This window comes from Betta splendens, chromosome 3 (genome assembly GCF_900634795.4).
Source record: "Betta splendens chromosome 3, fBetSpl5.4, whole genome shotgun sequence".
NCBI lineage: Eukaryota > Metazoa > Chordata > Actinopteri > Anabantiformes > Osphronemidae > Betta > Betta splendens.
In genome coordinates this window covers 6,625,438-6,638,179 of record NC_040883.2, presented here as the reverse complement: position 1 = coordinate 6,638,179, position 12,742 = coordinate 6,625,438, and the positions used below count along the sequence as shown (strand labels likewise).

General features: G+C 39.6%; 1 protein-coding gene across 10 annotated transcripts in view; it reads left to right on the top strand.

Annotated features, from left to right (window-relative positions):
* Nucleotides 1-12,742, top strand: part of LOC114852000 (A-kinase anchor protein 13) — a 61,979-nt gene that overhangs the window by 2,470 nt on the left and 46,767 nt on the right. For 9 of the 10 annotated variants that reach the window (XM_041069993.2, XM_041069995.2, XM_041069996.2 and 6 more), the window contains exons 2-4: nucleotides 7,331-7,374; nucleotides 10,827-10,980; nucleotides 12,425-12,588. In XM_041069993.2, the coding sequence (XP_040925927.1) occupies nucleotides 7,342-7,374; nucleotides 10,827-10,980; nucleotides 12,425-12,588 (351 nt within the window). In that variant the 5' untranslated portion in view covers nucleotides 7,331-7,341. Of the gene's footprint in view, nucleotides 1-1,077; nucleotides 1,236-7,330; nucleotides 7,375-10,826; nucleotides 10,981-12,424; nucleotides 12,589-12,742 lie in introns of those variants that run through there. The other variant, XM_041069991.2, reaches the window with a different exon arrangement.

The following is a 12,742-nucleotide window of genomic DNA, read 5'->3' as shown; positions in this document are numbered from 1 at the left end:
CAAATCCTCTGCCCTGGAGTAATGTTTCCTTTCTACTAAAAATGATCAATCAGACTTCAGTTCATTGTTTCTGTGCCTGTAGAGATGCGATGGTTTGCCAAAATATGCTGGTACTAACTTTCCACAAAAGTGGCAAATTATCCAACCTGCTGTTTTGCTCGAAGTGGTTTACAAGTGATTTGAATGGTGTATGGCTGGAAGTCCTGTGTAATACTACTAATGGTGCGACAATACTGAATTTCAACACAAAGCATGCCAAAAGGTTTAAATTACAGAAAATATTTAGTGAATGTAAAAATGTTTCATAATATTAATTAAATGTTCTGTGGACAGAAATAAATTTGTGTCAGACCTTTTAAGAAACAAATGCAAAACAAACAAATGACAGGGTGGCCTAAATAAAATAAAACCAGCATGTGTATAGGAAAAACTGGATTATCAGAATGGATAGTGTACAAACCAGTCATGGTGTTTACTTTGGATTTTAAGGCTGCCCTTGTTATATGACTATGCTCACTATGGCATGCCATTTATTGTAGGGGTGGGCCTTCGTGTTCACTAAGGGGTTTTGTGCTACAGAGCAGTTAGAGTAATTTTTTTTAAACCAACAGTAATGTGATCACATTGTCTTAGAGTTCAAGGTGACCTGAATAGAGTTTGAACTTGAATTTATAACTTGGCTTTTACCTTTTTTATAATGGTCATATTTTTCCTGTTTTTTCTTTTTAAATAAAAATCCTCAGCAGCACTTAGTAGAATATGTGTGCTGTGTCTGCCTGTCATTAGAAAAGCAGCATGATCATATTTAGAGCTTGCCTTTAAAGAAATGGTTGATGTTGACAACCTGTTGATCATGGTTTTATTAACCTTGAATTATTTAAACACAATGCTCTTACATCTGTTGCTTAATTGAAAGATAGTCGTGCTGGGAATATGTCCAATACAACATTCATTAGAGGGACAAAACAGAGGCAGCGTATTTGCAGCAGACACCTGACCCGTGGCCTGTAGTCTCCACCTCTCTCCTTCTGACATCACGGCTTTGATCAGCCTACTGTCTGTGTTAGCACAAAGCCATATTTAGCTCAGCGTAATCAGTGTGGTGAGAGCTTGCATGCCTGCTGCTAAGGATCCCATCCTAGTATAAACACACCTGCTCTCTGATGGAGTTAAAATGAATGCAACACGCACCTGAAGAAGTCCACTCGCAGCCGTCTTCCTCACACAGACCGTGGGTAAGGTTACTGTTGATGAGCTCATGACGTTTGTTAGTTGACAAATGTGCTTTTGGACTTCTGAGATGGGAGAATTAAGCTTGGGTTAAAACTGTAGTTGGTCATGCATTAGTATGTATTTATGATGTCACACTGAAATTGCAGGTTTTTTCTTTCTTGTTTTTGTTTTGATGACATTCCTCAGGGGCAAAGTCTGACGTTGATTCACCTACAGTGCCTAGCAACCAAGAGATAACGCTTAGTTTCAGTGGCATGTGTGTAAAATTTAATATGAATAGTACAAGTAACATACTGTAATATCTTGAGAGAATTAAAAGAGGGTCAAATGAAAGATTGGGATTTTGACTTCTGGTACAGAGACCCACAACAGTGGATGTTTATGTCACGATTTCAGTCCTAGGCTCAGAAGAATTGCACCCCTACTATTTTGTGATGGCATTAACACGTCTTAAGCCAAAGCCAAGATAATGCTGATGCTATCAGCAGAGTCATTTTCTGAGTCTTCTTTGGAAAAGACTGAGCAACTGTCAGTTGTGGAGAGATACCTGCAGTTTAATCCTATATATATTGGTTTCATAACCAAGCTGATTTGAATTGACTGGGAAATAACCATGTAAGCAGTGTTGGGAGTAATGCAGCTGCCAATTCACTTCCAATAACCACTGATGGTTAACCAAGATTGACCTGGTTTAAACAAACTGTGTTTAAGGTTATGGTTTTAGTGTAACTTGTTGGAAACACCCTGGAGAACTCACTAGTGTGTCACAGGTTAAACATTCACAAGCATATATTCGATTGACTCAACTTGCAGGCCTCACATTCACGCACCGAAGGAGCCAGGGCTACGGTTTAACCAAGGTTGTTTAACTTGATGTAGGTTTGTTCATTTCAATGATGCAAACTGTAGAAATACATTGTGCGGATAAGGTCTGCTGTGAGTCAGAGGTTAACGGTCCTTAGGATTCTTCTGACTTTCCCATCACACATAACGTTAACACCAAATTCAGTATTGATCAAAGATCTTGGTGTGTACCAGTGATGCTTCTATGTGGAAGATAAAATGTTCAGAGGGTATTTAGCTGCATGAATGGCCCATGATTGTCCAGGACCAATATGTTGTCATTCAGCAGTTCAACAAGCATTGCATTGTGTTAATTTGTAAGCTTTACAGCTACCAGTAGGTTGAATTGTCAGTTTCAAACCGACTCAGGTTAGCCATTTCTCTGTCCAATCTCCATGCTAATTAAAGCTAAGTAAACACTAAGTCTATCGGTTTGTTTTTTTTCCATTCATACATGATATATTTGCCAACTTTCAGTAATGAAGAGAATCAATTGATTTCTCAATGTGGAATTTCTTTATTAAAATGTCCACCGAGAACCTCTCAACCTTTAAATGGTGGAACCTGAGGGGAGGGTCGGGGTATGGCATCAAGCATTGGGAGGAGCACTGGTGAAGACTCTAGCTGTGATTACAGGCCAGCCCCCAGTGTGCCTCACAATAAGATAATGCTATCTGGGCCCACAGGTATTTGGTTTCAGTGTAGAGGGTAATAACTGTCACCAAACACCGAGAAGACCTTTCATCCTCTGGCCTTGTGTTGTCAGCCAGCGTTTGTGTGCAGTCTCTGCACAGAGGCGGCTTTTGTGTGGCAGAGTGGGGTCGCGTCACTACGAAGGCCTCATATCTGTCCATATAGACAATACCTAGGCTGATTAAATCAAACAACCGTGACTATCTAAACAGTAGTCAACATGGTGTGTCCAAGTTACTGTGGTGGCGTTGTTGAGAATGTGACGCAGCTTCGACTAATTTAGCCATGGCCCAGAAGAGCATAGCTGATAGGGAAGCGTGAAAAATAATAAGACAAGTGTTCCATGCAAAGCAGAAGCACTTTCGTCTCGCCTGCGCTTTGTGTCAAGGGAGAGCACACAAAATTAAGGTTAACCAGGAGGAGAAAGCAGCAGAGGTTAAATAAATGTGAGTTAAACATCAAACCCCAATGAAACACACACAGCCTTAATTCAAGCTTCTGAATACTGTAGATTTGTACTATTTATTCAGGAAACTAGCAGCTGACAGAATGCAGTGAATTCAGTTTGATTGATACGGCTGTCTGGAGTGTTAGGACTCTGGCAGTATAGTTAATAAATATTTTAATTTCTGTTTATTTAAAAGTCAAACTACATGAGTTGCCTAATATGTAGAACTCCATCCTGTCTTGTAGTTTGACAGCAGCAATAATGTGTAAAATGTCATTGAACTAACACACTTTCAATTCCAAGTGGCAGGTGGATAATAACAGAATAAAAGGAAGTGAAGAGCCTGACAAGGTTGGTGAACTCTCACTGACTTTTAAACCAGCCTGAAAGCTCTTCCTGGCAGTCCTATCTGCCATTTGGTGAAGGTTTTTATCCAAAGCTTCTTAGTACACCAAGAGGCCAAACATCTAAAGTAACGGTAGCACAAGTGAGCCCCTAAAATAGAAGCAGAATGATAGGAGTTGGACTAAACAGTCATTTATGAATTGCTCAGTAGCGGTTAAGATAAATACTCAAATTGCTTTTCTGTTATTTATATTTTCCTACTTCCGAAATAAAATTTCCCTTCCCTTACGTGAATATATTTGCACAACAGATAGAACAGCTGGGCTAGTTATCAGTGTTTTGTTCTATGAATGACATCCCAATTATGCAGTGTCCTGGAATAAGAAGATACATGGATACATAAAAAATGATCTTAAGTGCACCAAGTGCAGAGACATGGTGTAAAACATAACTGCCCTGAACTTTACTTTTCAACACTGATTTCAGTTTGTTGAAAAGATTAGTAGCTAGATTGTGTAAATGTAATAAAACCGCTTAAAATGATTAAAGGTCAAGCACTTCATAATTGTGGGATGCAGCTAGATTGGACTATGCATAGAACTATAATGGTTTTATCTATTTATTTGCAAGTATTTTGAATGTGAAATGTTTAGTTTTTTTTTAGTTTCCCAGCAACTGCCAGAACTTTGACCTGTACCTGACGTGTGAGTTTGCTTTAATGGTTTCGAGAGGCAGATAGTCCCTGAGGGAGTGGTGCTGACAGTAAAGGTTATGTTGAAACCATCACAAGTATGTAATAATCATCTTGGAATGAAATGTGGCCTTTTGCTGCAAATTTAAATCAGTAACAAATTTTATAGAGCTCCGTTTGTGTAGAAGGGTATGAAAAAGGCAGACCTTTTAAAAGATGATATTACCAAGATATAAACACTATGGCACAGCTGTGTGGTTTCACACAAGCTTGTAGTGTCTTCTAAGTAATTGTTTTAGCTTGATTTATTTTTTGTTGAATCCCACCTCTCTCATCAACATCCCCCGAAAATGTCAAGGCAGAAGGGCCCAAACAACTAACTGATAAAAATAACTGGATTGGAGGGAAATATTCTCTAACATTCTACTGTAAATATGAATAATATAATATAAATCTTTTTATGTTGTTGATTTATATATATACTATATGTTAGCTTGATTACACGGGGCTACTTGGTTGGAAGCTACGTTTGCCTCCTTGGTGAATTAGCTTAGCTTGACGGTCACACTGAGTATGTTGGAATTGTTACCCTCCATGAGTCCATAACAACCAATGGAGCAATTGTTCTGGGTACTGTATGTTCCATTGGTAGGATTAACGTAATTAAGATCTGAATGTATTGTTTAATGAACTAAATTACTGATTAGTTTAAAGACCAATCACCCTACCCAACCACAGTGTCATGTCTAAATTGTGTACGAGTTGCAGATATTTAAGTTTTTATATATGTAAATGAGCTGTCTGTAATGTCTGGAGAATCAAGTCCAGATATTGCCTATAGTTGCCACATATGTTTTATACAAGAGTAGAATGTCCATATCAGATCGATAGAAATACCTTGCTGTGTATTTTTTTTACATCATACAGGGGTAGTGATAGTCACATGATGAAAACATTGTCAGCACGACCACTTGCTGTGAATTCTCTGTGAACTTACCTCTGTTCTCGCACACAAATTGGACAGTAGACAGACTTTCAACTGGTGTATTTTATGTCCAGACCCACTGTGCACTCTTAGGTTGTCCCATGGCTTTATATTAAAAAAAATAAACATTGGTTACAAAAAAATTTGTAAAAATGTATATGCAGGTGTCATAGCTCTTGATTTATTGGAAGAATCATGGTGTCCTTATCCACTGAGGCGCTCTTAAAATTTGATTTTAGCAGGAGAAGTTTGAGGTATTGTGCACAGCTACCAGTTATGAATGAATGGAGAATTTAAAGCAAGGTGGAACTGATAACGGGTGTGGAAACTTTTCTTAGAAGAATAAATGTTATCAGCTCTGTCCTTGACAATGAAAACTGCAGTAACACACCTTTCTACTGAATTTTTTCTTGCAATACGTTTGGCCGTGTCACATGAGATGTCACATGAGTGACATGCCAAACGCCGCCACTTGCCACAGTCAACAATGATGTCTATCTGGCCTGTCATACTTTAATATGAGCCTGATCAGTCCTGCTCATATGCCGGTCATAATAAAAACATTGTCATATTATGATAAATGTCCAAAAATATCCAACTACAAAAGAACTAGTAAGCCTGTTGAAGATATTGTGTGAAAATCTTCTCAAAGTCCTGCATGTGGTGAGGAAGCTAGTCCCTGGCCCAGTGCACTTAAGGGAAGAGGATTAGACTTCAGAGTATTATTAGAGCTACTGATTATCCCCTTACCTGATCCGCCTAATTCAAGCTTGAGCCTATTTATTTAGCAGAAAAGTGGAAAAATGTTTGGATTGGGTTGCAGAAAGTGAATTGGCCTTGCTGCGCTTCAGCGCTCTGTCGAGTCCAACATTGACTCTTCTGGTGTTCTCTGCTGAACTCATTAGGTCCTGGCCTTTTGTCGCCGCCTCCCCCGCTGGTGTTCATGTGATTAATGCAGTGCTGACCACTGCGAATGGCAGCAAGGACTTGTTTTAGTGCCAGGGAACAGCAAACAAAAGAAAATTGTCTCTCCACATAACTGAGAATAATATAGGCCCTCTAAACCAACCAGTCCCTTGATTCACTGGTAAATGCAAGTGGGCCAATATCTCTTCTCCAGCAAGTAAATAATAAAGGTTCCAATCCATTTGTCCTCTATAAGTCTATAGCTTTTATGTTTCTTTGGATGTAATTACACACCCACTGCTTCTGACCTTGTGCCCAGAAAACAGCTTTGAGGTCTACGTCCCAGACTGGGAGAAGGGAATCAAATGTGAACATGAGCTGGTAAATCCTGCTAACTGATCTTCCCAGCATAAACCCACGTAGAGGGAGCGGAGCAGCTTGTTTCAGTGCTTGTCATTACAGTTGTAATGGTGTGAAGACTTATTTAGTGATCAAAAGTGGCATAAGCCCTAGGGCTTACCATACATTTGTCAACATTACTGCTATATCTTTTTATAACGGAGTACAGAGAGCGCTGTGAGTTTTGGTTAGATGAGCTTTTCTCTTGTGTGCTTATGCTCTGTTACCTCCCAGAGAGCGTCGGACTATCGCCAGGGCCAGGCTTAACTGTCACCTTGTTGACAACGACGTTTTGAGCCTTGGAATAAGGGAACTGAAATGACTGATGGCACTGCAGTAATCCACAACTTGGCTTAGCTAGACTAGAAATGAGATAATGATCTCAAAAGGTTGCTTTTTTCCACATGGTTCTGACCCATCTTGACTCAACTCCATTCTCCCCCGCTCAGGTTCTAGGATTTCCACCGTACATTCTACCCTTCGTTGTAGCTGATTCTTAAAGTGAGGCCAGAGGCTACTGTTATGAGCTCCAATGATGCTGCCAACAAACACATGAACAATGAAGAGTATAGAATCAATGACCATACTTGTTTATGGGCTACGTGGCCTTTTATTAATGCAGGAAGGTGAATGTATTTACAAATCTGTAGTTCCGTTCACAAAGTAGGTTAACCATATGTATTTGCTGTGCAAGTGTATAAATGTATGGTTTGCAAAGTTTCAAGCTTGTTGTCCTGGCCATTAAAACCAGTGCATTAATATATTTTAATATTTTGTTTTCTTGCAGTTTCCAGGGACATGAAACTCAATCCACAGCAAGCGCCACTGTATGTAAGTATTGCTATTTATACTTGCGTTAAGGTGTAAACAACACAGGTTTCACTTTTCTTGCTATGCCTTGTCACAGGACTATATGGGTGTGATGTTACCATTATTATTATTATTACCATTAGTAGAGAATGCGCTTTGATGACCTCATGCAATTCCTAAAAGAGACAGTCTAGTGGTGTAATAACTATGCATATGAACCACAGAATACTTACCGCAAGTTTACTCATCATAATTTGACTTGCATTTTTTTCTGCCACTGCCAAGAGTTTAGAGACATACAACTTAAGGAGTCATCAAGCCCCCCACATATTTTAATACAATGTTATTGTTCTTACCAATTACTAAGACTAAAGGCATGAGTGCTGTTTAAAGATAAACTAAAAACTGATGTTTTCAGAAGCATCTCAAGAAAATAGGGTCAAATTGATTTATATGGTTTCCTGGGAACAGAATGACTTGGGGAAGATCAGTAAAAAATACAATACAATTCAATAACAGCTGCTGCTGTTCATGTGAACAACTGCCCTTCTGTACAAGTAAACACGCTATTTGCATTCTTGGCATTTAGCAGGCAATGTTTTCTAGAGCAGATGGTAATAAAATAAGCAGGTAGGGTTTCAGTGTCAACAAAGGGCACGTGACTTTGGGCAAGGCAGTAGCGGTGACGTAACATGTAGCAGTACTTTGCGATGCTCTCACTTTTAGCTGCTGCCGGGATGAAGGATGGCCTGAACATCCAGTCTTTTTAAGTTGAAGCTATGTGTATTAGTATTTTTTTTTATAAATTTCATATTAGCCGGGATAAAGAAGTTACATTTTCCTATTAATATGCTTCCAAGACAGCTCTGTCATGAGGTTAGTGTCACTTGCTGATTTACAACGATATATGTACAGTAAATGCCAGAATAGATGAGTCTGGCTGTTGCAAGTAGCAATAAACCTTTAGGTTTTTGTCAGGCCTGACAATAAGCCTTCAAAAACCAGCCTTCATAAAGATTTGAGAAGGCTTTGTTGCTGTAATGTTGGGTGAGATTCAGCTTTTTAATTTTTATCATAATGTAAACAGACGATATTCATGTTGCAGTGCATGGTGAAGGTTTGTCAGAACACAGCCTCAAACGCTGCCTTGCCTGAATAGCTGAACCTGATACAGTTGCAGGTGGTAGAAACACTACCACACATGCATATTTAAAAAGAGGGGGTTGGGTTCATAGCTTCCAGCTGTTCTTTTGATGTTGCTTAAAAGCTGCCTGTTCCCTGTTGAAGCTCCATGATTAGCAGGTCAATACCCCAGCAGGTCACTTTGTTAAGTAGCTATTACCAGCAGAGAGCACTGTCACACTGTGTGGCTGAAAGACATTTGTGCACGTCAGACAGTTTAAAAAAGCGTTGGGTTGTTTTTCTTTGTTTCTAAGATTTGTTCTGTTATGGGTTTTAGTTATTACTATTATTAGACTTACGGTCAGTACTTGGTTTGTGTGCACACAGCTTAGCGTGTTTTGCAAAGTTTACTGTGTGCAGCTGGTGGCCCCAGCAGATGTTTCACATCTGTCTCTCCACCTCCACCCCCTGCCACCATTTGCCTCTAAAAAGACAATGATCTTATTCAGTTGATGTATTAATGTGCTTTTTACTCTTGCAGCGTATGAAAGAAGCACAATATAAACAAAGATTAATTAGAAGGGAAACTAACAGAGGGAAAACATCCATATATAATTTTATGAATTGTTATTTAATCAAATTTCAGGTATTTCTTACTGCCCTTATTTCTCATTTCTCATTGAAGACTGTTAATTTAGTCGGAGTACAGTGCTGTGGGTTTTGGCATTTTAGAGCAGCTATTGTGTAAACATTGAGCAGGTTGTGAGATTCCTTTCCATTTTTCTTCAAGGGTAGAGAGAAAACCTTTGATTCTTTTGTTTCTCTTTTGTTTGTGGTGAAGATGTGGAACTTTTTATACCCTCATGCATTTTCATTTTCACATGGAGTGCAAACTTGCAAATCCTACTCCAATCCATTCTGTAGCACCAAATACTAATTTCCAATCTGGTCCCAGGATAAGAGATGGGTTTTTAATGAAGAGAATGTCATGCCTGCTGGCTTTCACCCATCTATAACTCATTTATGCCAAGGCCTCTGCTCTGCTTGTTAGAGATGAGACTCTTGGTGCATAGCAAAGCCTGAATCCTTCATGCTTCAACTCAATGTATTCAGTCCTGGCTCTCAGATGGTTACTGCTGGCTGTTTCTCTTCCTTTAGCCACTGGGTATTGTGGCCGTCTTCGAGCACATTTTTCCCCTTCACATTGCTCAGCAGCAGCAGTGTCTTGCCAAACTGGGACTTGTCAATCCCACGGCTGCTGGTTAGCTTTGTTGCTGTCACCCTGCTGATCCCACTGTAGGAAACAAGGCTCTGGGGCTACCACTTTATAGAAGATAGAGGAAGCACCTTTGACTCTGTTAAGTTCTTTCTCACATTGGGCTAGATGTTGCAGTAGTAAAAGAAAATTGCTAAGTGGGATAAATGTCCCATTATGCCTCCTCCAGTATTTTTGAGCTGCAGTACTCCCAGTGGAAAACAGCTAACTTTGAACAATATGCCTATTTTTCTTGTCCTCCTTCCTCAGATGACACCACATCATACCACACAATACTCCGCCATAACACATCCAGTTGTCACTTTAGAAAAAAACAAACTGCACAATGAACAAAACTCACAAATGTATTTGGGAAGGTTTCCACAGCAACAGGCTTTTACAGAGGGGAGATTGTATTAGTGACCAGCAGTTATTTATTTATCTCCAACCCTGATTCTTTCTGTCCTGCTTGGTTTCCATCTATCCCTGCCCAATCTGCTGCTAAATACCTGTATCAGGTGTGTTCCACCACTCTGAGTGGCACCAGAATTTTTTAACCCACGAACTTTTGCAACAACACATCATCAGTAGGGTAAAACTAACCTGTCTCACCTCGGTATAATCCCAGCTCACGTTACCTCTGAGTGCGGAGCTACCTGTGAAAACAAGCAGGACAGTAGCTCTTGAGGACCAGGGTTGACTGCCACTGTACTTTATTGCAACCCACAGCCTATTACTCATGTTGTAGTCTAGTGCACATTCAAAAATTTTAGTTTGAGCGCGGCATCAAAATCAGTCTTAATAATAAATTGATACATAGAGCACATTATTGAACACTACCTAATGTAGTTTGGTAAATCACATTCAAATTCAGAGTGTTGCAGAGTAATTTAATGTTACATATGTTTCCCCCCTTGATTACCAAAGTCATCAGACATTAGTAACCCATTTCTAATTTTTAAATACATAAGACAAATATAAATACCTGCATCTGAATTGCATACATATTGTTTTGTTTTCCTCTCTGTTGAGCTTGCTTTGTTTGCCTATTTTCTCTACTATCTTGCTTCCTGTGACTGTATGCCTATCTCTTCAGGGACAGTGTGTTATCACAGTGCAGCTCGCTGATGAAGAGCTAGCAGCAGAAGAGCAGGGCGTGGACTACTTCCTGCTGTTTGCTGGCAGCACACAAAGACACCTGACCAGCACCCTAAGGAGCAGTCATGACACCTTGCAGGCACTGTGTCCTGGTAAGGCACCCCACCCACAAAGCCTTGCAGCTTCCCCGTCATCACTAGTGGACCTGTGGGAATGCAGCTCCACCTTTAACATTTAGGTTCAGCCTATTTTTAATTGGGCCACATGTTTGCCACTGGTAACTGGTGTCTTTGTTGGAGATGCTCTTTACTCGTTTTAGTTTGGCTAAAGCTAAACTCAAAAGACAAAATGCAATCCCACAAAATGCAATCAAGATTTACTTACTAAATATTAAGATTTGCTGCAATGGTTAATCACCTACTACTTGCAAGTAAACAGGCTAAAAATAATAACTCATTGTATTGTAGCCTGGATAATGTACTACCCTTAAACCTCAGAAAGCACTGATGCTATTATAGCCCCTGAAGAAAGTAGTAAAAACTGATGAATTATCCACCACCCTTGTCCTAATTCTTGTGTAATTTTTGCATGTACGAGAAAGCACCTTGCTATAGGATATCTGGAGCCTGGCCCATTCATCATTTCTCTTGGGGCATATCCCATTTATTTTACAAAATTTTGAATGTATTTCCAAGATACAGTGATTCCTCTTAGGTGAAAGCCCAGTAACAGGCAACACAGAGATCTTAGATTAAAGGTCACTGTGCATAGAAAATATTAAAAACAGAATACTGACCTTGTAATAAATATAGATGGAAGAAAGCCACAATATAATAGAACAAATAAAAAGGATGTTAACTGATTTATATGTCTTCCAGACAGGAAAGTAAAGGCAGACAATGATAAACTATTATCTTGTTAAGAGCTTGACTGAATTACAGCCGTCTGGGAGGGGGAGGGTTACCCTACTAACAGATTAGCTCTGCTTCATTGCTTTTTACATCAGGACTCACAAGGCTCAGTGCTTTAAAGGACCTGTCCAGTGTCCAAAGAAACTCGTGGGATAGGATGCCCAGGTGGACCTGGGAAAATTGCATCCGATACGCTGGATCATTACTTAAGCTTGGATTTGAAAACAAGGCCTAGTCAAATCTTAGTATTTCATGAGCTGTTCTGTGACCAGCAATGTTTCTTAGAGAGTTTAAACATTAAATGACACAAGGTTTCATTTGGTAGAAAATATATTGTCCCAGATGCAAATGTGGACTGTAATTCTTTTGTTTTGACAAATAAAAACCAAATATCATGGAGTTATCATTTGTCTAATCTAGTATTAATTCATAGTACTGCCTCTTTTGCAGTTGGATTGAGATACCATCAGTTTTTGCCCTGTAGGTTTCTGGCCAAGTTAGGCGACTGAAAAACTATAAACTGGCTATGAAGACTCATACTGTTGCTGCATACTATAACTTCAGGGTAGCTAAAGTCACCTTGCTTGCCTGGACTAGTCAACCCATTATAAACCTATAGTGCTTTGCAATATTTTTTATGTCTCGTTGATTTACACTTTTCCTTCTTGGCCTTTTCTTCTTCTAGCTCATGACTGCTGTGAGGTGGTGGTGGTTACCTTGTGTTCAGTTAGCCAACGTGTTCCTGACTCCGCTGAAGACCTCAAGCCTTCTCAGGGTCATGTGACTCCTTTGTCTGAGCAGCGATTTAACTTTGTCCAGGATTTGGCTTTTGACATGGCCCAGTTCTTGGTGAGGAAAATTGTTATCGGTTTCTATATATTCTGTTTACAATGCTTTTCACAGAACCATTGGTAATTACTTTCTTCTATTATAAGTGAGTATAGTGACAATACCATACCATGGACCCTAAAGATTTCCATGGTATGCCCCCCCCCCATTATAT